At 44.8% G+C, this 27902-nt stretch overlaps 1 protein-coding gene across 1 annotated transcript in view; it reads left to right on the top strand.

Moving 5' to 3' along the window:
* Positions 1–27902, top strand: part of LOC115160285 (whirlin-like) — a 169109-nt gene that overhangs the window by 99562 nt on the left and 41645 nt on the right. The window contains exons 4-5 of the mRNA XM_029710646.1: positions 8880–9088; positions 10099–10129. Coding sequence (XP_029566506.1) covers positions 8880–9088; positions 10099–10129 — 240 coding nt within the window. The remainder of the gene's footprint in view (positions 1–8879; positions 9089–10098; positions 10130–27902) is intronic.

Here is a 27902-nt window from a genome sequence, read left to right as displayed (position 1 = left end):
ATTCATAAATTAATACACAATGAAAAGCTGAAATATCTTGAGTCAACAGAAAGTTCAGCAGTAAAAATGTGTCACATAATAAGTTGCATGGACTCACTCTGTTTGTAATAATACTGCTTAACGATTACAAACATACCCATAACATGATGCAGCTACCACTATGCTTGAAGATATGGAAAGTGGTACTCAGTAATGTATTGGATTTTCTCCAAACATAACACTTTGTAATCAGGATAAAAAGGTAATTGCTTGACCACATTTTTTGCAGAATTACTTTATTGCCTTGTTGCAAACAGAATGCATGTTTTGGAATATGTTATATTCTGTACAGGCTTCCTTCTTTTCACTTTGTAATTTAGGTAAGTATTGTGGAGTAACTACAATGTTGTTGATCCATCCTCAGTTTACCCCTATCAAAGACATTAAACTCTAACTGTTTTAAAGTCACCATTGGCCTCAAGGGGAAATGTTCCTTCCTCCCCGACAACTTTATCTTTGTAGTGACTGAGTGTATTGATACACCATCCAAAGTGTAATTAATAACTTCACCATGCTCAAAAGGATATTCAATGTCTTCTATTTCATTTTTACCCATCTATGAATAGGTGCCCTTCCTTGCAAGGTATTGGAAAACCTCCCTGGTCTTTATGGTTGAATCTGTAGTTGAAATTCACTGCTCGACTGAGGGACCTTACAGATAATTGCATGTGTGGGGTACAGAGATGAGGTACACCACCGGTCAAAAGTTTTAGAACACCTACTCATTCAAGGGTTTTCTTTATTTTTACTATTTTCTACATTGTAGAATAATAGTAAAGACATCAACACTATGAAATAACACTTATGGAATAATGTACTAACCAAAAAAGTGTTAAACAAATCAAAATATATTTTATATTTGAGATTCTTCAAATAGCCACCCTTTGCCTTGATAACAGCTTTGCACGCTCTTGGCATTCTCTCAACCAGCATAATGAGGTAGTCACCTGGAATGCATTTCAATTAACAGGTGTGCTTTCTTAAAAGTTCATTTGTGGAATTCCTGTCCTTCTTAATGCGCTTGAAGCCAATCAGTTGTGTTGTGACAAGGTAGGGGTGGTATACAGAAGATAGCCCTATTTGCTAAAAGACCAAGTCCACATTATGGCAAGAACAGCTCAAATAAGCAAAGAGAAATGACAGTCCGTCATTACTTCAAGACATGAAGGTCAGTAAATACGGAACATTTCAAGAACTTTGTAAGTTTCTTCAAGTGAAGTCTTTTAAGAAGGCACACCTGTTAATTGAAATGCATTCTAGGTGATTACCTCATGAAGCTGGTTGAGAGAATGCCAAGAGTGTACAAAACTGTCATCAAGGCAAAGGGTGGTGTAACGCCCTGGCCATAGAGAGGTTTTTTTTTTCTCTATTTTGTTTAGGCCAGGGTGTTACATGGGTGGGCATTCTATGTTTATTTTTCTATGTTGGTTTGTTTCTTTGGTTGGCTGTGTGTGGCTCCCAATCAGAAACAGCTGTAGTTCGTTGTTGCTGATTAGGAGTCATACATAGGCAGCCTGTTTTTCCTTTGGGGTTTGTGGGTGATTGTTTGCTGTTTAGAGTTTTTCCTGACAGGACTGTTTTGCTGTCGTCTTTGGTTTATTTTTGTAAAGTGTTCTCTTTTTCAATTAAATTTCAAGATGAACACACATCCTCCGCTGCACCTTGGTCTCATTACGACGACAGCCGTTACAGGTGGCTATTTGAAAAATCTTAAATATAAAATATATTTTGATTTGTTTAACACTTTTTTGGTTACTTCATGATTCCATATGTGTTATTTCATCGTTTTGATGTCTTCACTATTATTCTACAATGTAGAAAATAGTAATATAAAGAAAAACTCTTGAATGAGTAGGTGTTCTAAAACTTTGGACCGGTAGTGTAGTCATTCAAAAATCATGTTCAGGACGGGTGTTTCCCAGGATAAAAAAAAATGGAATCGAGCTGAGCACAGTCAAATTCCTAGAGGAATACCTGGTTCGGTCTGCTTTCCACCAGACAGGGAGATTAAATCACTTTTCAGCAGGACAATAACCTAAAACACAAGGCCAAATCTACACTGCAGTTGCTTAACAAGAAGACAGTGAATGTTCCTGAGTGACGAGTTACATTTTTTTCTTAAATCTACTTGAAAATCTATGGCAAGACTTGAAAATGGTTGTCTAGCAATGATCAACAACCAATTTGACTGAGCTTGAAGAATTTTGAAAATAATAATTGGTAAATGTTGCACAATCCAGGTGTGGAATGTTCTTAGAGACCCAGAAAGTCTCAAAGCTGTAATTGCTGCCAAAGGTGCTTCGATAAAGTATTGACTCACGGGTGTGAATACTTATGTAAATGAGTTATTTCTGTATTTCATTTTCAATAAATTTGCTAAAATGTCTACAAACATGTTTTCTCTTTGTCATTATGGGTTATTGTGTGTAGATGGGTGAGAAAAATAATGTATTTAATCATTTTTTTTATTCAAACTAACACAATAAAATGTGGAATAAATCAAAGAGGTATGAATACTTTCTGAAGGCACTGTACATATATACAGTTGAAGTCGGAAGTTTGCATACACTTAGGTTGGAGTCATTGAAACTCGTTTTTCAAGCACTTCACAAATTTCTTGTTAATAGACTATAGTTTGTGCAAGTTGGTTAGGACATCTACTTTGTGCATGACACAATTAATTTTTCCAACAATTGTTTACAGACAGATTATTTCACTTATAATTCACTGTATCACAATTCCAGTGGGTCAGACGTTTACATACACTAAGTTGACTGTGCCTTTAAACTGCTTGGATAGGCTAATTTGAGTCAATTGGAGGTGTACCTGGGGATGTATTTCAAGGCCTACCTTCAAACTCTGTGCTTCTTTGTTTGACATCGTGGGAAAATCAATCGAAATCAGCCAATACATCAGAATAAAAATTGTAGACCTCCAGAAGTCAGGTTCATCCTTGGGAGAAATGTCCAAATGCCTGAAGGTAATATGTTAATTTGTACAAACAATAGTATCCAAGTATAAACACCATAGGACCACGCAGCCGTCATACCGCTCAGGAAGGAGACGCGTTCTGTCTACTAGAGATGAACGTACTTTTGTGCAATAAGTGAAAATCAATCCCAGAACAACAGCAAAGGACCTTGTGAAGATGCTGGAGGAAACGGGTACAAAGTATCTATATCCACAGCAAAACGAGTCCTATATCAACATAACCTGAAAGGCCACTCAGCAAGGAAGAAGCCACTGCTCCAAAACTGCCATAAAAAAGCCAGACTACGGTTTGTAACTGCACATGGGGACGAAGATCGTACTTTTTGGTGAAATGTCCTCCGGTCTGATGAAAAAAAGTAGAACTGTTTGGGCATAATGACCATTGATATGTTTGGAGGAAAAAGGGGGAGGCTTGCAAGCTGAAGAACACCATCCCAACCGTGAAGCACAGGGGTGGCAGCATCATGTTGTGGGGATTCTTTGCTGCAGGAGGGACTGGAGCACTTCACAAAATAGATGGCATCATGAGGACGGAAAATTATGTGGATATATTGAAGCAACATCTCAAGACATTAGTCAGAAAGTTTAAGCTTGGTCGCAAATGGGTCTTCCAAATGGACAATGACCCCAAGCATACTTCCAAAGTTGTGGCAAAATGGCTTAAGGACAACAAAGTCAAGGTATTGGAGTGGTCATCACAAAGCCCTGACCTCAATCCTATAGAAAATTTGTGGGCAGAACTGAAAAAGCGTGTGCGAGCAAGGAGGCCTACAAACCTGACTCAGTTACACCAGCTCTGCCAGTAGGAATGAGCCAAAATTCACCCAACTTATTGTGGGAAGCTTGTGGAAGGCTACCCGAAACGTTTGACCCAAGTTAAACAATTTAAAGGCAATGCTACCAAATACTAATTGAGTGTATGTAAACTTCTGACCCACTGGGAATGTGATGAAAGAAATAAAAGCTGAAATAAATCATTCTCTCTACTATTATTCTGACATTTCACATTCTTAAAATAAAGTGGTGATCCTAACTGACCTAAGACAGGGATTTTTTTACTAGGATTAAATGACAGGAATTGTGAAAAACTAAGTTTAAAAGTATTTGGCTAAAATGTATGTAAATTTCAGACTTCAACTGTATATCTACAGTGAGGGGGAAAAGTATTAGATCCCCTGCTGATTTTGTACATTTTCCCACTGACAAAGAAATGAGCAGTCTATAATTTTAATGGTAGGTTTATTTGAACAGTCAGAGACAGAATAACATCAAAACAATCCAGAAAAATGCATGTCAAAAATGTTATAAATTAATTTGCATTTTAATGAGGTAAATAAGTATTTGACCCCCTCTCAATCAGAAAGATTTCTGGCTCCCAGGTGTCTTTTACACAGGTAACGAGCTGAGATTAGGAGCACACACTTAAAGGGAGTGCTCCTAATCTCAGTTTGCTACCTGTATTAAAGACACCTGTCAATCAATCAATCAGATTCCAAACTTTCCACCATGGCCAAGACCAAAGAGCTCTCCAAGGATGTCAGGGACAAGATTGTAGACCTACACAAGGCTGGAATGGGCTACACGACCATCGCCAAGCAGCTTGGTGAGAAGGTGACAACAGTTGGTGCGATTATTCGCAAATGGAAGAAACACAAAATAACTGTCAATATCCCTCGGCCTGGGGCTCCATGCAAGATCTCACCTCGTGGAGTTGCAGTGATCATGAGAACGGTGAGGAATCAGCCCAGAACTACACGGGAGGATCTTGTCAATGATCTCAAGGCAGCTGGGACCATAGTCACCAAGAAAACAATTGGTAACACACTACGCCGTGAAGGACTGAAATCCTGCAGCGCCCGCAAGGTCCCCCTGCTCAAGAAAGCACATATACATGCCCGTCTGAAGTTTGTCAATGAACATCTGAATGATTCAGAGGACAACTGGGTAAAAGTGTTGTGGTCAGATGAGACCAAAATGGAACTCTTTGGCATCAACTCAACTCGCCGTGTTTGGAGGAGGAGGAATGCTGCCTATGACCCCAAGAACACCATCCCCACCGTCAAACATGGAGGTGGAAACATTATGCTTTGGGGGTGTTTTTCTGCTAAGGGGACAGGACAACTTCACCGCATCAAAGGGACAATGGATGGGGCCATGTACCATCAAATCTTGGGTGAGAACCTCCTTCCCTCAGCCAGGGCATTGAAAATGGGTCGTGGATGGGTATTCCAGCATGACAATTACCCAAAACACACATTCAAAACATAAAATTTTTGACATGCGTTTTTCTGGATTATTTTGTTGTTATTCTGTCTCGCACTGTTCAAATAAACCTACCATTAAAATTATAGACTGATCATTTCTTTGTCAGTGGGCAAATGTACAAAATCAGCAGGGTATCAAATACTTTTTTCCCTCACTGTATATATATTCTTTTTTTTACCCCAACATTTTTTTATACATTTATTTGAAGGTAATTTGTTGACGTAAAAAAGGGTTGTGTCATTAGATTTGGGGGGGGCTGCTGTCACAAGAAATTCTTGGGGAAAAAATGGGGTCCCCAGAAGATCTGGCGGAAGAAATGGGGTCACTGCTGAAAATGTTTGAATAACTCTGCCCTACGCCACATAGTACATTACTGTCTCACCCCTACCACTGTAATGTCAATGGGATTCAAGACAGTGGGCCAGATCAAACAGATACAGGATGCTTTCCAAAAGCAACACTATTGCCTATGTAGTGCACTACTGGTCAGCCCTGGTCAAAAGTAGTGCACTATGTAGGGAATAGGGTGCCGTTTGGGACATATGCACAGTGTCAGGGAAGAAAGACACTTCAAAGGGGATCTAATAGGATGTCTGTTCAGCTCTCCTCACCTGAGACAAGTGCTTTCTAACCCCATAGAGTCACTGTGTTGGGTGTGTTTTTTATATTGTAGTTCAACCATTTCTAACTGCTATGAGATCAGCTTTGGTCAGCTTTCAACTCTCTCTCCCATCTGATTCACTTAACATGCCATGCCTTCATCAAAATCCTGATTTAGTTCATACAGTTTGTGTATTGGTCAGAGAGCCACTGTGATATACCAGTTATCTAGTGGTGGATGGTGGGTGGAGATATAGGAGGAACATGTCATTGTATTGGCTACAATGGAATAAAGGAATGGTATGTGTTTGATACCTTTCTATTCAGTCCATTCAAGCCATCCTCCTATATCTCCACCCAATAGCCACCACTGCAGTACCCCAAGAGCTTTACAGGCTCCATTCCCCCTGACTGTATATCTGGTTGGGATCTGATTGGCTTCCAAGGCTGTTTCTGTAGTTATGATTCCAGTTGTTGCTTTCTTGTTGAGGTGTTGGCACACAAGCTGAGAAAGCGAGACAGAGAGAAAGAAAGAGAACAATGAAGACATAGGAAGGAATCAATGGCAATGTGAGACTTACGATAGAGAGGTCTGTGGGGAAAACAATGGTCTGTGTTTCATGGCCATCGATCCAGTTGTACTCATCTGTAGCCTCAGTCGAATTTCCAGAAAACACAGTCGCTTATTATTCATCTCCACATTGATTGGCCTCTCATTTGTAAATAGAATTATCATTGGTCCAGCCAGCGTCGCTGCTTGTTAATTACCCATGATGCTCCCTGGCGGCTTGCCCACACTTTGATTTGACGCAGTGCATTGATCCGTGTGTGTGCGCTCGCGCGCATGTGCTATGAGGAAGCAGTACTTTCCGTGCCAGCTTCTCTAAGCCCCCTAATGAAATTATAATAAGGAAGGAGGGATGGAGGAGAGGAGGGGTGGGGGGGAGTGGCGTCAGTGCCAACTTGATGACAACAGCAGGAGATGCAGCACACCATCACTGTCAGTTGGCGCCTCTGTGGTGACTCAGCCTGATCAGAGACTCTTCTGGGTGTGTGTGCGTGTGAGTGAGTGTATGTGAGAGAGAGAGAGAGAGAGAGAACACATGTCAAGGGACTCTCACTCCCATAATACCTCAATACCAGTCACTGAATATACTAAATATCTTTTGAGGGACTTCTGAAGTTGTTGTTGGTGAGATTTGGTTGACTAAGCAGAGTGAAATAAAATATAACTACCCGTGTGAGAACAGCTGACATCTGGAAATAATGATTCATTGCTAAACACCAAATTAAACTCTAAATGCAAAACTTATGGTGAAGGAGGGTGTGAGGGAGTGCACAAGCGCCTGATTTAATGTGTGAGGGCATCACAGTATTTTTCAGGCTTTGATTTTACCACACCGCTCCCTTTACTGACCCCAATGGCATGCTTTGAAAGAATAGGGATGAAATTGGCTTAATCTCTGGCAGGAACAGTGCTGGGCCCATATTCATAAAGCGTCTCAGAGTAGGAGTGCCCATCTAGGATCAGGTGCCCCTGTCCATATAATCTTTTGCATTATGATCTAAAAGGCTAAACTGATCCTAGATCAGCGCTCCTTCTCAAATAAAATAAAATGTTATTGGTCACGTACACATGGTTAGCAGATGTTAATGCGAGTGTAGCGAAATGCTTGTGCTTCTAGTTCTGACAGTGCAGCAATATCAACAAGTAATCTAACAATTCCACAAAACTACCTAATACATACAAATAGTAAAGGGATGGAATAAGAATATGTACATATTATCAGGTTTGAAGGTAAGACCCAGGTGCAGACAATGTTGAAGTAACAAAAGTTTATTAAATCGAACACGGGCATGCAAAGGTACAGGACAGCAGGCAGGCTCAGGGTCAGGTTAGGCAGATAGGTCAAAACTGTGAAAACTAGGAAACAGGCATTATAGACAGGACAGGAGCAAGGGGGAAATCGCTGGTCGGTCTGAATGAACAAAATTAACTGGCAACAGACAAACAGAGAACACAGGTATAAATACACAGGGGATAATGGGGAAGATGGGCGACACCTGGAGGGGGGTGAAGACAATCACAAAGACAGGTGAAACAGATCAGGGTGTGACACGTGTCATTTCAAGAGGGCATAAATTATATGGATGAGCAGTGACCGAGCGGCATAGGCAAGATGCAATAGATGGTATGAAATACAGTATATGGAATGAGTAATGCAAGCTATGTAAACATAATTATTAAAGTGGCATTTATAAAGTGACTAGTGATCCATTTATTAGAGTTGCCAATGATTTTATGTCTGTATGTAGGCAGCAGCCTCTCTGTGTTAGTGATACATTTAATGAATACAGGCCCTGGTCTTGTTGCAGCTAGCTAACTTTATAAAGGTCAGTGTTAGCCATCCCTGAAAGGCCAGTCTGTCTGGTCTCTGTTTAATGTAGTCTGTCACTAGCTGCTGCATATGTGATTTATCTATACAGTTCACAGTGCTATATCAGTTAACACATAATAATATTGTAGATGATCAGAGGTCAGCCTAGTGATCCATGTTGCTAAGGTTCGAGGTAAGATACTGTAAGAGTCCACAAGGGGAGTGCAGAAAGACCTAGGGTTATGGTTACGGAGCCCTACAGATAGAGATACACATCTGTAGACAGAGTTGTCTGCATTAGCATCTAGAAGCCCTCTCAATAGGGGGAGTACCTCTCAGTCTTACCAGGAGTAAGGAATACCTCTGACTCTGTGACCTCACATCTAAACAGGATCTACCTCCCACTGGAACTCAGCACTGATCAATCTACCAATCTAACCCCAACTGTGTTTGTTACCTACCACTCTCGTCTGTACTCTACCTCGGCTCTACCTCTCTGACCCCTACTGTGTGACCTCTGACTTATGTACTGTGACCCAGTGTCTGCCCATGCCCATGCCAGTCCGCCCACCATTCCTTCCTCTCTGTGCCCTCCCCGCACCCCAGGTGGGCGACCAGATCCTGGAGGTGAACGGGTGCAGCTTCCTGGGTATCCCCCATGACGAGGCGGTGCGCGTGCTCAAGTCATCGCGCCACCTGATGATGACGGTGAAGGACGTGGGGCGCCTGCCACATGCCAGGACAGTAGTTGGGGAGACCAAGTGGATTGCCAGCTCCCAAATCGCCGAGAGCTCCGCCAGCGGCAGTGTGGCTGGGTAAGAGAGAGAGAGAGGAGAGGGAGAGGGAAGGGGTGGGAGAGGGAGAGGGTGAGGGAGAGTGAGGGTTGGGGTGAGGGAGGGGATGAGGGAGGGGGTGGGAGAGGATGAGGGAGGGGTGAGAGATGGTGAGGGTATGGGTGGGTGGGAGATGGTGATGGAGGTGGTGTTTAAAAGTAAAGCTCGCTAATTGAATTAGCGCCTGATTTAATGAGTCATTTCAAGAGGGCATCTTTGATTTTACCACACCTCTCCCTTTACTGACCCCAACGGCATGCTTTGAATCAGTAATTATGTTGTTGGCTGCTTAGATTGCTACGAGAAGCTAGAATTACTCTCATAAAGACAGAGATATTGGCCTTCTCCCCATTGTGAGGATAGGTACCTCTTCATCTGTTCTGCCTGTTCTGTAGATGTAATCTGTATGCATGTGTACAGTTGAATAGATGAATGACCCACATACAAGGTTTCCATACATTTCCATTTCAAATGCTTTTCCATGCGTGCCAATGTATTTAGTGTCACTCCGGGCAATGAGATACGTGTGTGTGTGTGTGTGTGTGTGTGTGTGTGTGTGTGTGTGTGTGTGTGTGTGTTGTGTGTGTGTGTGTGTGTGTGTGTGTGTGTGTGTGTGTGTGTGTGTGTGTGTGTGTGTGTGGTGCTCTGCTCCAGCTCAGTGTCATTAGCTGTAATGCAGTACGCCTGATTAAGAGAGCTTTGGAGAGCTGGTCACACACCAAGGACAGAAAAAAATAACTGCAAGGTAGCTGTTTTTATACCAGGGCAGTACATCTCTGGCGTCTGGCGGTCTGCCTGCCTGCCTGCCTGCCTGCCTGCCTGCCTGCCTGCCTGCCTGCCTGCCTGCCTGCCTGCGTGTGTGTGTGTGTGTGTGTGTGTGTCCACATATTGTCCGAGCAGAGAGGGAATGACAACATGCTACCTGTGTGTCTGGAGTGAGCTGTCATGAGGACAGTGTAATAATGTGTCCTGTTTATCTGTGTATCCTGCAGCTTGTCCATGGACCAAGGAGCATCAGGAAAGGTAAGGCCAACCTCCACACAGAGATCTGTCTATGACATCATCAGTCTTATACGTGTGTCCCTGGCCTGCCAGTGGACATGTTTAACTATTCTTGTGGTGACCAGAAGTCCCCACAAAAATAGTAAATGAAAATAAATTTGACCACAAAGTAAAATGCTATTTTGAGGTGGTTTAGGGTTAAAGTTAGAATTAGTGTTAGGGTTAGAATTACGTTAAGTGTCAGGGTTAGGAGCTAAGGTTAGTTTTAGGGTTTGGGTTCAGGTTAAGGTTAGGTATTTGGGTTAAAGTTATTTAACTTTTATTTAACAAGGCCAGTCAGTTAAGAACAAATTCTTATTTACAATGAAGGCCTACCCCTGCCAAACCCTCCCCTAACCCAGACGACGCTGGGCCAATTGTGTGCCACCCTATGGGACTCCCAATCGCGGCCGGTTGTGATACAGCCTGGGATCGAACCCGTGTCTGTACTGACGCCTGTAGCACTGTGATGATGCAGTGCCTTAGACCGCTGAGCTACTTGGGATCCCTAACAGGTTAGCGTTTGGGTTAAGGTTAGGGTAAGAGTTAGGGTTAGGTTAGGGTTAGGGAAAATAGGATTTTAAATGGGACTGAATTGTGTGTCCCCACAAGGTTAGCTGTAAAAGACTGTGTGTGTGTGTCTATTTGCATTTGTATGTGCTGTGATCATATCTGCTCTCTCCAACTCTCTCGACATCTGTATCCACATCTGTGACAGCGCCGCATCATGCCAACATGTAGGGGAGCAGAGGGACGCTGGCATTTCGTCCATGTCATGCGGTCGGCACCGGTGTTATTGGGTGTGAGGGCATCAGCAGGGTGAGAGGCCAGGCTTAGGTCAGGCTGGGAGAACCCCCAGAACACAATACTGTCCCACAGGACTCATGCTGTTTGTGTTGCTGTTTTTGACAACTACAGAGAACTTGGCCTGAGGAGAGGGAGCTGAACTTTACATAGCTCTGGTGCAAGGCCTTAACTGCGTCTTGTGGATAGTTGTTAACGTCAGTAAACCACACACAACACCCTGGACCTGAGCTAAACTTTACAGGACCATGCAGAGATTGTACCTTTACTTGTAATATAAACTTATATTTAAGCAATAAGGCCTGGGGGGTGCGGTACATTGGTCAATATACGATGGCTAACGACTGTTCTTAGACACAACGCAAAGCGGAGTACAGCCTAGATACAGCCCTTAGCCGTGATATTTTGGCCTTAGATCACAAACCCCCGAGGTGCCTTATTGCCATTATAAACTGGTTATCAACACTAATAGAACAGTAAACACGCATTTTTGCGTCATACCTGTGTTAAATGTAAGCAATAAGGCCTCGGGGGTGTGGTATATGGCCAACATACCACGGCTATGGGCTGTTCTTCTGCACGATGCAATGCGGAGTGCCTGGATACAGGCCTTAGCCGTGGTATTTCGGCCATATACCACAAACCCCCGAGGTGCCTTATTGCTATTATAAACTGGTTACCAGCGTAATTAGAACAGTATATATACCACAGCTGTCAGCCAATCAGCATTCAGGGCTCGAACCAACAAGTTAATAATGTCTGATATACCACACCTTTCAGCCAATCAGTATCCAGGACCCAAACTACCCATTTAATAATATATTATACCCTATTTAGTGGTCATCATCAAGAAAAATGAGGGCATTTTACTTCACCCACTTGAGAAAAAAAGAAGGAACCCGCACAAGATGGCGTAGCAGTGCGGACGTGTTTGTTGTTGTCCCGTTTTTTTCGTATTTTTTTTGTATATATTTACATTTATTTAAATATCTTTTTCCATTTTTAAATTAAATATACCTTCCGGCAATCTGCCTCACCCAATGTGATACGTATCTGCTATTTTTAGACCTTATAGCTAGAACCCTCATCAGAAGCTAGTCATCAGCAGCTAACCAGCTAATCAGCTACTAGCTATTTAGTCATTGTTAGCCACTGCTAGCGCCTTTACCTTTAGCTCAGACACCAGCCACTTTTAGCCTGTATAGTACCTGCCAGTCTGCACAGCGCGATATCAACCCTGAGCATATCGGACTGCTTTTCTCCACTACATCACCGGATTCCTGCCGTAAGCTCTGGACAATGACCCCGGATCATCGCAGCTAGCTAGCTGCTACCGAGTGGCCCAGCCTCGAAGCTAGCCTTGAGCCAGGCCCATTTCCCGGCCTTTCAGTGGACCCTATGATCACTTAGCAACACAGCTGATGCCTCCCGGACTCTTCACTAACATGACTAGAAGCCACTACATCACCGGATTCCTGCCATAAGCTCTGGACCTTTGCACTGGACGCACCGGAGTGGCTATAGTGGCTAATGCCCTTGTCCCGAAGCTAGCACCAGTTAGTCTCGAGCCAGGCGCATCTCCCGGCTAGCAAACAAAATTACTCCAGCTACAATACCTCTTTTGCCAATTTGGCCTGGACCCTTTGTCGACACGGAGCCCCGCCGATCCATCACGACTGGTCTGCCGACGGTGATCCCCTTGTCCCAAAGCTAGCACCAGTTAGCCTCGAGCCAGGCGCATCTCCCGGTTAGTGTAGTAACGACTATCTAACGGCTTCCCTGTTTCATCTATTGCTGTTCACTGGACCCTATGATCACTTTGCTACATAGCTGATGCCTGCTGGACTGTTCATTAATCACAATACTCCATTTTGTTTATTTTGCTTATCTGTCAGCCCCAGCCTCAAACTCAGGCCCTGTGTGTAGTTAACTGACCCTCTCTGCCCATTCATCGCCATTTTACCTGTTGTTGTTGTCTTAGCTGATTAGCTGTTGTTGTCTTACCCGTTGTTGTCTTAGCTAGCTCTCCCAATCAACACATGTGATTGCTTTCTGCCTTGCTTTATGTCTCTCTCGAATGTCAATATGCCTTGTATACTGTTGTTTAGGGTAGTTATCATTGTTTTCTTTTACTGCGGAGCCCCTAGTCCCACTCACCATGCCTCAGATAGCTCTTTTGTCCCACCTCCCACACATGCGGTGACCTTGCCTAGCATAACTAGGGCCTCCAGAGATGCAACCTCTCTTATCGTCACTCAATGCCAAGGTTTACCTCCACTGTACCCGCACCCTACCATACCCATTGTCTGTACATTATGCCCTGAATCTATCCTACCACGCCCAGAAATCTGCTCCTTTTATTCTCTGTTCCCAGCGCACTAGACGACCAGTTCTGATAGCCTTTAGCCGTACCCTCATCCTACTCCTCCTCTGTTCATCGGGTGATGTAGAGGTTAACCCAGGCCCTGTGTGTCCCCAGGCGCTCTCATTTGTTGACTTCTGTAACCGAAAAAGCCTTGGTTTCATGCATGTTAACATCAGAAGCCTCCTCCCTAAATTTGTTTTACTCACTGCTTTAGCACACTCTGCCAACCCTGATGTCCTTGCCGTGTCTGAATCCTGGCTTAGGAAGGCCACCAAAAATTCAGAGATTTCCATACCCAACTACAACATTTTCCGTCAAGATAGAACTGCCAAAGGGGGAGGAGTTGCAATCTACTGCAGAGATAGCATGCAAAGTTCTGTCATACTTTCCAGGTCTATCCCCAAACAGTTCGAGCTTCTAATTTAAAAAATGTATCTCTCCAGAAATAAGTCTCTCACCGTTGCCACCTCTTATAGACCCCCCTCAGCTCCCAGCTGTGCCCTGGACACCATATGTAAATTGATTGCCCCCCATCTATCTTCAGAGTTTGTTCTGTTAGGTGACCTAAACTGGAATATGCTTAACACCCTGGCCGTCCTCCAATCTAAGCTAGATGCCCTCAATCTCACACAAATTATCAAGGAACCCACCAGCTACAATCCTAAATCCGTAAACATGGGTACCCTCATAGATATTATCCTGACCAACTTGCCCTCCAAATACACCTCTGCTCTTTTCAATCAGGATCTCAGCAATCACTGCCTCATTGCCTGCATCCGTTATGGGTCCGCGGTCAAACGACCACCCCTCATCACTGTCAAACACTCCCTAAAACACTTCTGCGAGCAGGCCTTTCTAATCGACCATGGTATCCTGGAAGGATATTGGCCTCATCCCGTCAGTAGAGGATGCCTGGTCGTTCTTTAAAAGTAATTTCCTCACCATCTTAAATAAGCATGCCCCTTTCAATTTTTTTTTAACTAAGAACAAATATAGCCCTTGGTTCACTCCAGACCTGACTGCCCTCGACCAGCACAAAAACATCCTGTGGCATACTGCACTAGCATCGAATAGTCCCCGTGATATGCGACTTTTCAGGGAAGTCAGGAACCAATACACACTGTCAGTTAGGAAAGAAAAGGCTAGCTTTTTCAAACAGAAATTTGCATCCTGTAGCTCTAACTCCAAAAACTTCTGGGACACTGTAAAGCCCATGGAGAATAAGAGCACATCCTCCCACTGCACTGAGGCTAGGATACACTGTCACCACCGATAAATCCACGATAATTGAGAATTTCAATAAGCATTTCTCTACGGCTGGCTATGCTTTCCTCCTGGCTACCCCAACCCCGGCCAACAGCTCTGCACCTCCCGCAGCTACTTGCTGAAGCCTCCCCAGCTTCTCCTTCACCCAAATCCAGATAGCTGATGTTCTGAAAGAGCTGCAAAACCTGGACCCCTACAAATTAGCTGGGCTAGATAATCTGGACCCTCTCTTTCTAAAATTATCCGCCGCCATTGTTGCAACCCCTATTACTAGTCTGTTCAACCTCTCTTTCGTATGGTCCGAGATTCCTAAAGATTGGATAGCTGCCGCGGTCATCCCCTTCTTCAAAGGGGGTGACACTCTAGACCCAAACTGTTACAGACCTATATCCATCCTGCTCTGCCTTTCTAAAGTCTTCTAAAGCCAAGTTAACAAAGATCACTGACCATTTCGAATCCCACCGTACCTTCTTTGCTGTGCAATCCGGTTTCCGAGCTGGTCACGGGTGCACCTCAGCCATGCCCAATGTACTAAACGATATCATAACCGTCATCGATAAAAGACAGTACTGTGCAGCCGTCTTCATCGATCTGGCCAAGGCTTTCGACTCTGTCAATCACCGTATTCTTATCGGCAGACTCAACAGCCTTGGTTTCTCAAATGACTGAAATGACGGCCTTGCCTGGTTCACCAACAACTTCTCAGACAGAGTTCAGTGTGTCAAATCGGAGGGCCTGTTGTCCGGACCTCTGGCAGTCTCTATGGGGGTACCACAGGGTTCAATTCTCGGGCCGACTCATTTCTCTGTATATATCAATGAAGTCGCTCTTGCTGCGGGTGATTCCTTGATCCACCACTATGCAGACGACACCATTCTGTATACATCTGACCCTTCTTCTGTGTTAACAAACCTCCAAACGAGCTTCAATGCCATACAACACTCCTTCCATGGCCTCCAACTGCTCTTAAATGCTAGTAAAACTAAATGCATGCTCTTCAACCGATCGCTGCCCGCACCTGCCCGCCCGACTAGCATCACTACTCTGGACGGTTCTGACTTAGAATATGTGGACAACTACAAATACCTAGGTGTCTGGCTAGACTGTAAACTGTCCTTCCAGACTCATATTAAGCATCTCCAATCCAAAATTAAATCTATGATCGGCTTTCTACTTCGCAACAAAGCGTCCTTCACTCACGCTGCCAAACATACCCTCATAAAACTGACTATCCTACCGATCCTCGACTTCGGCAATGTCATTTACAAAATACCCTCCAACACTCTACTCAGCAAACTGGATGCAGTCTATCACAGTGCCGTACGTTTTGTCACCAAAGCCCCATATACCACCCACCACTGCGACCTGTATGCTCTCGTCGGCTGGCCCTCGCTACATATTCATCGCCAAACCCACTGGCTCCAGGTCATCTATAAGTCTTTGCTAGGTAAAGCTCCGCCTTATCTCAGTCACTGAAGTTGGAGACTTATATCTCCCTCACTAACTTTAAGCATCAGCTATCTGAGCAGCTTACCGATGGCTGCAGCTGTACACAGCCCATCTGTAAATAGCCCATCCAACTACCTACCTTTATCCCCCTATTGTTTTTATGTACTTTTTTTTGCTCTTTTGCACAGCAGTATTTCTACTTGCACATCATCATCTGCACGTCTATCACCCCAATGTTAATTTGCTAAATTGTAATTACTTCGCTACTATGGCCTATTTATTGCCTTACCTCCTTACGCCATTTGCACACACTGTATATAGATTTTTCTTTTGTGTTATTGACTGTACGTTTGTTTATCCCACGTGTAACTCTGGTTGTTGTTTTTTGTCGCACTGCTTTGCTCTATCTTGGCCAGGTCGCAGTTGTATATGAGAACTTGTTCTCAACTGGCCTACCTGGTTAAAGAAAGGTGAAATACATTTTTTTAAACACTGTTCTTGATAGTATTACTGCTCTTTAATAAGCTTTATGTATCAGTCAGAGCTCTTGTGAGTTTAAATTAGCACCCTTATGTAGACCTAGCCCACAGTGCTTTATCTGAACATGATGTCCCAGTATGCTTGTACTGTAGAGAGAGTCTTTAGTTACAAGGTCTTCTCTCACTGATGCTCATTTTGTCTTTGGTTTTGACTTTGGCCCTGACTTCAGTGCAGTGGAAGGTTTTTTTTAGATGGAAAGGAGACAGGTGGAGAGTTGGGAGAGACAAAATCTGCCAAAAAGAAGGACAGCAAGGAAAGAAGAGGGGAGGAAGAGACAGGTAGAGATCACCATCGATTACACATCTCTTGAAGTGCTGCTCCTCGCCATTGACATAGCTAGGTCGTGTCTTTGGGTCCACAGGGAGATGTAGAGGAGCGGGGCATTGGGTAGACTTCCAAAATGGTGTTACTGTGTCGACACTGATAAAGCATGACACAATCCTTGTGTGTACAAAGTCAGTCATCTCACCATGTAGAGCTCTTGTACAGCTATCTTTGTAGAGAACTATGTGTCTTTAGCCCCAAATTGTGTGTGTGTGTGTGTGTGTGTGTGTGTGTGTGTGTGTGTGTGTGTGTGTGTGTGTGTGTGTGGTTTAGGGCAAGGTTACAGGTTAGGTTTAGGGGTTAGCTAAAATAGGATTTTGAATGGGACTGAATTGGGTGTGTGTGTGTATATGTGTGTGCGCACACGGGTGCTTGTGCCAGAGTGATCTTGTAGGACGAACACGTTCCTTCACAAGGTGACTTAGCGGATGAATGAGCTTTATGAGCTGCTGTGCAATCCCTTTATGTTAATATGCACAAAAAAGATCCTTCCATAAAAGTGATACCCTGCATGAGCAGCCAGATACTGGGACAGGACAGTCCTTTATAATCGCTTAGAAGAAGGAAAAGAGAGGAGAACAGAAGAGAAGAGAAGAGGAGAGGAGAGGAGAGGAGAGGAGATACCTACTATCTCTTGAAAAAGGCATCACTGGATGTATTTCCTTTGATATCCTAGATCCCTATAAACAATCCAAACTAAATACTCATCAACCTGATTATATTTTGTGAGGATTACTGGATTGGTTTATAAAACAATAATTCTTAAAAAAAAATAAAAAAAATGTATCCAAAGTAAACTGACATTCACAAACAGAAACAATAAAACACAGAAACCAGACATATATACTATACAGCACATACAATAACATGCCCGAACTTGGTCACAATCATACAGTATACATTCTTTGAGATGGTCCACATACTGTATGGTTTCCAAATTCTGTCAAATAAGTATTACATGCATTCTGACAGGAGTGTAGTAAGTCCTATGAATTATCTTAAATCGCAGTAGTTTAGGTTGTAGGAGCAGGTATAAACATTTTTCACATATCTGTGACCAATGGTTCTCCTTTAGAGAAGAATTTCTTCCTTTAGATATGTTTCCTATCTTTTCCTCATAGGTTCTGAACTATCAGGTACTTTCAATCAGCCCTTGATATAACTTGGCAATTAACTTCTTTGGTGTAGCAGCTTCTTTCTGTCACGTCCTGACCAGTAAAAGGGGGTTGTTATTGTAGTTTGGTCAGGGCGTGGCAGGGGGTGTTTGTTTAGTGTATTTCTGGGTTTTTGGTTTATGTTCTATGTTTTCTATTTCTATGGGTTTTTTCTAGTTGTTCTATGTCTATGTTAGTTTTGTCAATGACCTCCAATCAGAGGCATCTGTTTGTTGTTATTCTCTGATTGGAGGCCATATTTAGTTGTGTGTGTTTTCACTTGTGTTTGTGGGTGGTTGTTTCCTGTTTAGTCTGAGCACCTGACGGGACTATTTTCATCATTTGTTTTGTGTAAGTGTTTTGGTTTTCCTTCAATAAAAGATGATAAATATACCCGCTGCATTTTGGTCTACCTACAACGACGCTTGTGACAGAACCACCCACCAAAGAAGGACCAAGCAGCGGAGGAAGGAGCAACAGAGGAGCTATTTGGAGTCATGGACATGGGAGAAGATCCTCGACGGTAAGGGTCCATGGAGCTAGGCTGGGGGGTACCAGCGCCCAAAGGAGGAGCTGGAGGCAGCAAAGGCAGAGCGATGGAGGTATGAGGCCTTACATCCTCCATTTCAGGAGGAGAGGAGGCAGCCACAAAACATTTTTTGGGGGGGCACACGGGTAGTTTGGCTGGGCCAAGGGTGAGCCCTAAGCCAACTCCCCGTGCTTATTATGGGGAGCGTTTGGCGTGGACAGCACCGTGCTATGCGGAAGTGTACACGGTCTCGCCCATCCACATGCATAGTCCGGTGCGGTCGATACCAGCACCCCGCAAGTGCCGTGCTAGAGTGGGCATCCAGCCAGGAAGGAGTATGCCTGCTCAGTACATCTGGCCACCAGTGCATCTCCTAAGCCCAGGCTACTCTGCGCCTGCTCTATGCACGGCAGCCATCATGCCTCAGCACAGCCCAGTTCGCCCTGTGCCAGCACTCTGCCCGTGCAGGGCTACAGTGACAATCCAGCCAGGACAGGTTGTGCAGGCTGTGCGCTCCAGACCTCCAGTGCGCCTGCCCAGTCCAGTACGTCCTGTTCCTGCTCCTCGCACTAGCCCTGTGGTGCGTGTCACTACTCTGGCGCCTCCAAAGCCAGCCCCACGCATCAGGCCTACAGTGCGCAGTCCCCGTCCAGAGCTTCCGGCGACAGTGCCCCATCCAGAACTACCGGCGACAGTGCCCCGTCCAGAGCTTCCGGCGACAGTGCCCCGTCCAGAGCTCCCGGCGACAGTGCCCCGTCCAGAGCTTCCGGCGACAGTTCCCCGTCCAGTGCTTCCGGCAACGTCCCACAGTCCGGAGCCTGCAGAGACGTCCGGAGCCTGCAGAGACGGCCCACAATCCGGAGCCTGCAGAGACGGCCCACAGTCCGGAGCCTGCAGAGACGGCCCACAGTCCGGAGCCTGCAGAGACGGCCCACAGTCCGGAGCCTGCAGAGACGGCCCACAGTCCGGAGCCTGCAGAGACGGCCCGCAGTCCGGAGCCTGCAGAGACGGCCCACAGCCTCCGGAGCCTGCAGAGACGTTCCTCAGCCCTGAGTCTCCAGAGACGCTCCTCAGCCCTGAGTCTCCAGAGACGCTCCTCAGCCCTGAGTCTCCAGCGACAGTGCCCCGTCCAGAGCTCCCGGCGACAGTGCCCCGTCCAGAGCTTCCGGCGACAGTTCCCCGTCCAGTGCTTCCGGCAACGTCCCACAGTCCGGAGCCTGCAGAGACGTCCGGAGCCTGCAGAGACGGCCCACAATCCGGAGCCTGCAGAGACGGCCCACAGTCCGGAGCCTGCAGAGACGGCCCACAGTCCGGAGCCTGCAGAGACGGCCCACAGTCCGGAGCCTGCAGAGACGGCCCACAGTCCGGAGCCTGCAGAGACGGCCCGCAGTCCGGAGCCTGCAGAGACGGCCCACAGCCTCCGGAGCCTGCAGAGACGTTCCTCAGCCCTGAGTCTCCAGAGACGCTCCTCAGCCCTGAGTCTCCAGAGACGCTCCTCAGCCCTGAGTCTCCAGAGACGCTCCTCAGCCCTGAGTCTCCAGAGACGCTCCTCAGCCCTGAGTCTCCAGAGACGCTCCTCAGCCCTGAGTCTCCAGAGACGCTCCTCAGCCCTGAGTCTCCAGAGACGCTCCTCAGCCCTGAGTCTCCAGAGACGCTCCTCAGCCCTGAGTCTCCAGCGACGCACCTCAGCCCGAGGTTTCCAGCGACGCACCTCAGCTCGAGGTTTCCAGCGACGCACCTCAGCCCGAGGTCTCCAGCGACGCACCTCAGCTCAGAGCCTTCAGCCATGGTCTACAGCCCTGAGCCTTCAGCGGGGTGGGCAGATTAGAATGGGGACTAAGGCCAGAGCCTGAGCCACCTCCGTAGTTGGAGGATTAGGGAGGGGGGGGGGTGTAGCATGGGAGCCGTCGGTGACGGTGGCCACCCTCCCTTTAAGGGTTATTTTTGTGGGGTTTTTTGTGTTGCAGTGCATCCAGGGTCTGCACCTTTGGGGGGGGGGGGGGTACTGTCACGTCCTGACCAGTAAAAGGGGTTGTTTGTTATTGTAGTTTGGTCAGGCTGTAGCAGGGGGTGTTTGTTTAGTGTGTTTTGGGGTTTTTGGTTTATGTTCTATGTTTTCTATTTCTATGGGGTTTTTCTAGTTTTTCTATGTCTATGTTAGTTCTGTCAATGACCTCCAATCAGAGGCAGCTGTTTGTTGTTATCTAGTTGTGTGTGTTTTCACTTGTGTTTGTGGGTGGTTGTTTCCTGTTTAGTCTGAGCACCTGACGGGACTGTTTTCGTCGTTTGTTTTGTGTAAGTGTTTTGGTTTTCCTTCAATAAAAGAAGATGATAAATATACCCGCTGCATTTTGGTCTACCTACAACGACACTTGTGACACTTTCAGTATTTGTTCTATGCTAGATGCCTTTAATTCATTTAGATTCTGTTGAAGCGATGGAATATGATTGAATTTCTGAGTTGTAAGAACTTAAAGAAATCGGCCTTGGATAATCCAAATCTTTCTTGTAGTTGATTGAACGACAGTAGAGAGCCATCATAGTACATGTCCTCAAAATTCATGCTGCCACTTTGGAACCAGGACTTGGAGGTAAGATGGGGTTATTCCAAATAGGGGTGCGATAATAGTTTTTTCCACCTCATGAATTGATGTACATTTTCCCAAATATTAATGTAATTGAGAATCATTGGATTGTCTGTTCTGTAACTCAACACCTTGGACCCGAAGTAGTGAATATATTTGAGATCATAAGGTATCATAAGGTGTTACATTTCTGGCTTTGATATTCCTCGATGCACAAGGATAGTCTGCTGTCCAATGTTAAAGTGAATGCAGTTTTGCAGCCAGTAATACATCTTCATATGAGGTAGTCCAACACCTCCATCTTTATAGGGGAAGTGTTAAAGAGTCAATTAGATTCTTGAGGTATTTCCATTCCAAATAAAGTTGGAGAGCAATCCATTTATTTTATTTTAAAAGTTAGATGGAATTTAAACTGGCAAGGCCTAGAATAAATACACTACATGACCAAAAGTATGTGGACACCTGCTCGTCGAACATCTTATTCCAAAATCATGGGCATTAATATGGAGTTGGTCTCCTCCTTTGCAGCTGTAACAGCCTCCACTCTTCTGTGAAGGCTTTCCACTACTCTAGGTGTTGGAACATGCGGGGACTTGCTTCCATTCAGCCACAAGAGCATTAGTGAGGTCGAGTACTGATGTTGGGCGATTAGGCCTGGCTTACAGTCTGCGTTCCAATTCATCTCAAAGGTGTTCGATGGGGTTGAGGTCAGGGCTCTGTGCAGACCAGTCAAGTTCATCCACAATGATCTTGACAAACCATTTCTTTATGGACTTCGCTTTGTGCACGGGGGCATTGTCATGCTGAAACAGGAAAGGCCTTCCCCAAACTGTTGCCACAAAGTTGGAAGCACAGAATCGTCTCGAATGTCATTGTATGCTGTAGCATTAAGATTTCCCTTCACTGGAAATAAGAGGCCTAGCCTGAACCATGAAAAAAAGCCCCAGACAATTGTTCCTCCTCCAGCAAACTTTACAGTTGACACTATGTATTGGGGCAGGTAGCGTTTTCCGGGCATCCGCCAAACCCAGATTCGTCCGTCGGACTGCCAGCTTCACCAGCTGTCCAGAGAATGCGTTTCCACTGCTCTAGACTCAAATGTCGCCAAGCTTTACACCACTCCAGCTGAAGCTTGGCATTATGCATGGTGATCTTAGGCGTGTGTGCGGCTTCCATGGCCGAGGCACACACCTGTCTATATAAGGTCTCACAAATGACAGTGCATGTCAGAGCAAAAACCAAGCCATGAGTTCAAAAGAATTGTCCGTAGAGCTCTGAGACAGGATTGTGTCGAGACACAGATCTGGGAAGGGTACCAAAACATATCTGCAGCATTGAAGGTCCCCAAGAACACAGTGGCCTCCATCATTCTTAAATGGAAGAAGTTTGGAACCACCAAGACTGGCATCCTGGCCAAACTGAGCAATCGGGGGAGAAGGGCACGTCTCTGAAAGTCCTAGAGTGGCCTAGCCAGAGCCCAGACTTGAACCCGATTGTACATGTCTGGAGATAGCTGTGCAGCGATACTCCACATCCAACCTGACAGAGATTGAGAGGATCTGCAGAGAAGAATGGGAGAAACTCCCCTAATACAAGTGTGTCAAGATTGTAGCGTCATACCCAAGAAGACTCAAGCCTGTTATAGCTGCCAGAGGTGCTTCAACAAAGTACTGAGTAAAGGGTCTGAATGCTTATGTAAATGTGATGTTTCAGTTTTTTTTATTTTATACATTTGCAAAATGTATCTTCCTTTCGATAACCACCAAAAATGTAATGCTTTGATCCAGTGGAAACGTCATAAAATAGGCTTCTTATCAGTTGACTCTCTTAAAAGGAAACACAATGAGCTTTTGAAGTAAACAAAAACAGGGAACTCTCCACAGAGAGAGGGGGGAGAGGGAGAGAGAGGGAAGGAGAGAAAGAGAAAAAAAGGAGAGTTAGTAGCAATTCTGGCGAAGGAAGAGTTTCAAAAAGTCTTCAAAGTTTACTCAAGTGAGCTGCCAAGCCCCAGAGCTGGCTGTAAAAGATGCAAGGCAGAATAGAGCTGCAGACTGAGAGCTGTTGGCCGAGTCAGCTGGGAAGGCGCTCTTAATACACTGTGCAACAGCTTCAAAAATTTTCAATATGAACAGAGAGGAACACTCGCACAGTATCAATTGTTCTCAGCTCCCAACTCATTTCAGCTGTGAAGATACGGCCAGATGATGATATTTAACAAGACCCCGCTGCTAGCCATTCTCTGTCCTTCATTTTGATTTAAGTCCATCACAGTAGTCATACTCTTTTAATTACAGCCAAAGGCCAGAATGGGCCGATAAGCTAATTAATTAAGAGTTGGTCGCACGGCAGAATGGAATAGTTTGTGACGTGACCCCACTTGCACCATGACATCGAGTAAAAATGTATGTGTTCAGCACAACAAACGTCTCATAGCAAAGGATCTAGCATAAGATTGCTTTCATTTTAATGGTGAATGGAAGAGATAGCCCAATCAGTGGCTATGCATAGACTCTAATTGATTTTGACAGGGCTATTATTGGCTAATAGCTTTCCCCCCAAAGAAACCTTGTCTAAAGAATAACAAATAAATCTGGTTTCACAATGAGATTATAGAGGTGGATACACATTTAAACGCTTTTCTCTCCGTTTCCATCGATCGGAGAACCTCACACAATCAGTGGATAGGAGGGCTCAATGGATTGTTCCATTTTCATGGAATAGTGGGACACACACACCCCCCCCCCCCAACCATCCCCCAGGATTCAATAGCTGTCACAAGTCCCTGTGTGTTTAGTACCAGGATGTAAACATTGTGTGGCTCCAGGGGCTCCAGCCTCTGATGGCTTTTTCCCTCACTGCTCCTCCACAGACAGTCACACAAATAAGTTGCCTCTGTATATAGCTAGGTAAGAGCTCATCCCTCTGATGAAGTTGAATCTATGGCTTAATTGTTGAAAGCTGGAGGTCGATTTACTTCTGTGGCAACCCAGACTCAAGGGTAGACGTAACATAGTAAAAGTACATCCTGGCCACATTATACATTTGCTACTGTATGTTAAGAATTCAATTTGTTGTGGCTAACATTAGCTAGGTGGCTAATGTTAGCTAGGCTAGAGGTTAGGGTTATAGGTTAAGGTTAGGGTAAAGGTTAAAGGGTTAAGGTTAGGGTTAGGGGAAGGGCGTTTGGCCTGTAACCAAAAGGTCACTGTTTTGAATACCCAAGCCAACAAGGTGAAAAATCTGCTGGTGTGCCCTTGAGCAAGGCACTTAACCCTCATTTGCTCCAGGAGCACTCTACCACTATGGCTACCTTTTCACTGCACCTATCCAGTGTATGTGACAATATAATTTGTCTTTTTTAGCAAAGTAGCTCAAATGTAGTAAGTAGGTGCAAAGTAACTAATTAGCTAAAATGCTAAAGTTGTCCGTGATGAGATTTGAATGCGCAACCTTTGGGCTGCTAGATGTTTGCGTTATATGCCTACCCATCCACCCCGACTAACCACCCTACATTTTTGCCATAAGTAACCATCTGTCTTTTGTAACCATACCAAATAGTACATATCATACTAATACGAGCATACCAAATGTACATTTACAATGTTACGTCTAGTCTATGAGACCAGGCTGTCTGTGGTGGTCAGTGATGTGTGTAGGTGGATGAAGAGTGAGATGGAATGTGTTCCAAATAACACCTTATTCACTAAATAGTGCACTACTTTTGACCAGAGCCCTATGGCCCCTGATCAAAAGTAGTGTTCTACATAAGGAATAGGGTGCCACTTGGGATGCAGACAGAGTTTGCTTCTGCATGGTTTAGCAGACGGTCCGAGACGCTCCAGTCCAGTACATTAGCTTGATGGTTATTGTTATGAAACTATTGTTCATTAATTTCTCCATCTGATTAAGGAGCATTGCGGTCTGGTAATGTGATTCAATCAGCAGGCAGCATGCTGTGGGAAAGATGGATGTCAATCAATCCACTAATGGCCTCATACCAGCTAAAATGCCTGGTGTTATGAGTGTGATAACTGCCTAGCTCTAGCTGTAGACTGTCAGCCGCAATAAACATAAAAAAAACATTTTCAGAGGCTTTTACTGTACATCAACTGTTTGGGCTTCTCATTGACATTTGGTGAAATTGGAAGAGGTGGAAATATATAGTGTGGTTTAACGGGGATAGACCAAGGAATATGTTTCCCCGGGCCTGATGCCATTCCACTACATACGTGTCTGCTGGGTCCCACTCTCTGTGGGGATGGGTTTAATACCTGGATATAGGTCTTCCAAGGTCACTCACAACCAATCTTGCCCACCTCATGTGAAATCGATTTTTCCTCCCTTTGCACAGCCATCTTTCTTACGCTGGTGAAATCACTCCACTGCTCTTCCTCCTCATCCTCCACCTCTGTCTTTCTCGGTACCTGAGCTGCGGCCTTGTCTTGTTTTCTTTCCCCTGTGGAAGATAATGTTATCCTTTTCTCTAAAAACAGAGAAAGAGAGAGAGAGGGGGAAACAGGGAGATTTGTAATAGTCACTGGGGACTGGTGGTAGGGTGGTGGCTGTGTGTGCCCTCACACACTTCGTACTGTGACAGACTGGCTAGTGGCTAGGCTAGGACAGGCAGAAAAATACACCAAGCACACTGGTTTCCAAATGATGCATCCTTCACACTGGTTCCTAATTTACATTTACATTTACGTCATTTAGCAGACGCTCTTATCCAGAGCGACTTACAAATTGGTGCATTCACCTTATGATATCCAGTGGAACAACCACTTTACAATAGTACATCTATATCTTTTTTTTGGGGGGGGGGGTTAGAAGGATTACTTAATCCTATCCCAGGTATTCCTTAAAGAGGTGGGGTTTCAGGTGTCTCCGGAAGGTGACACCTTCCGGCTAATGATGCATCCTTCACACTGGTTTCCTAATGATGCATCATTCCCGTGTTCTAATCTTAAACTTTTAGAAAAAAAGGTGAAATCTAGAACCTAAAAGGGTTCTTCGGCTGTCCCCATAGGCGAACCCTTTGAATAACCCTTTTTGGTTCCAGGTAGAACCCTATTGGGTTCCATGTAGAACCCTTTGCCCAGAGGATACAAAAAGGGTTCTACCTGGAACCAAAAAGGATTCTCCTATGGGGACAGCCGAAGAACCCGTTTGGAACCCTTTTTTCTAAGTCCATTTCTTAGTTCTCACTGATCTGCAAGGCGAAAGATCAAATTAATTTGGTGGACACAGGACTCCACTACCGGTATATTGCTTTCCCCCATCCAGTACTTTTAGTAGAAGTGTCATGAAGTTTTAGTATATAAGAATTTTGATCCTACTATCAAAGTGGATTGATCTACATTGATCTTTAACATTGATTTACAACAGAGTGCCAGACAGTGCAGTGTGGTGTGCATTTGACCTGTAAGCAGTGAGGAGATGAGAGCATATCGCTCTTGTCTTGTGTGGTGTCCATCTCTTTGTATTGTCTTGTTTTGTTTTGGTCCTATCCCTTTCTCTGTGTATTGATTGGAATGTGGTCAGTGGTGCTTGTAGTTGGTACCTTTGATAAAGTGTACAGTCATCTTATCTGGCAGAGTGCACACAGAGAATTGCCAAAGACCCAGTCTGTGTCCCAGTCTGTGTCCCATTTAAGATGCAGGCACAGACAGAATCCAGCAGCACGCTTGCCATTGTAATGGTTGAGTTTAAATAAGACTCTATTGACTCGCCCATGTGTCTATCTAATTAACATCATAAAAAAATCCTCATAACAAAATGGCAGTTTAAGTTAAAGATATCTTTTTGCATGGGCTGCGTCTCAACCCACCACATCTGCCTATGTCGACCTTCTGCATTTGCGGAGGAAAGTGGCAGAGCTACAGCGGTGTTTGTCAGACCAGGAGACATCCCGAAAATTTGTCTTCTCATGAAAACATTTGTACTGTCCGAACGGTTTGGCCTACTAACTAATATAACCACGCTATGAAAAGATGAGACTCTCACAAACATGCTACGACCCCCACAAGTGTCATTGGACTCTTCTAAAGGTAACCTGGTACGGGTTAAAAAAATGAATGTAGGTAAGACGGTAGTTTTGTGCCAACAAAAAAAAGGGGGTTAAATACGTGTGCCATAAAAATCTCCTAGATTTCGGACAGCGACAGAAACTTCCAAACCTTATTCCTTATAATACATTTTTGATAGGGATACCTACAGGGGTCCGAAAATTCAAAATCAAATAGCTAAATGATCTAGACTTTTAGAGATTTTAACATGAGCTACAGGCTAGACCCCAGGTCTCAGAAGCTAATCTCTAGAGAGCATACTTTAGTGCTGTAATTAATTTATCTGAATTAAGTAATTAAATTATCGTTGGCACCAGCAGTGTCCTAACGACTATCACATGGATTGGCAATATGGGAATTGGTTTTTCTTACACCTTGTAGTATTGAACTATACTGTCAGACAGTGTCTCAAATGACACCCTATTCCTATATAGTGCACTACTTTTGACCAAGGCTCTATTGGGAATAGGGTGTCATTTGGGATACAGGTATGTGCCCTTGTCCTTAGGATTCTTCATCTAAATGCATGTTGTAGGTACTGTATAGAGTTGATTAGTGTGCAGATTCACCTTGGGGTAGAGACTTATGTTTGGCGCAGGCTGCAACACCTCGTTCCCCAGACCTGATGGCTAACACAGACTAATGAGAGTGTTTAAGAGTTTAGGATGAGGAGTCTG

The sequence above is a fragment of the Salmo trutta genome, chromosome 23 (assembly GCF_901001165.1).
Source record: "Salmo trutta chromosome 23, fSalTru1.1, whole genome shotgun sequence".
NCBI classification, from domain to species: domain Eukaryota; kingdom Metazoa; phylum Chordata; class Actinopteri; order Salmoniformes; family Salmonidae; genus Salmo; species Salmo trutta.
This window is presented reverse-complemented; position numbering and strand designations above follow the sequence as displayed.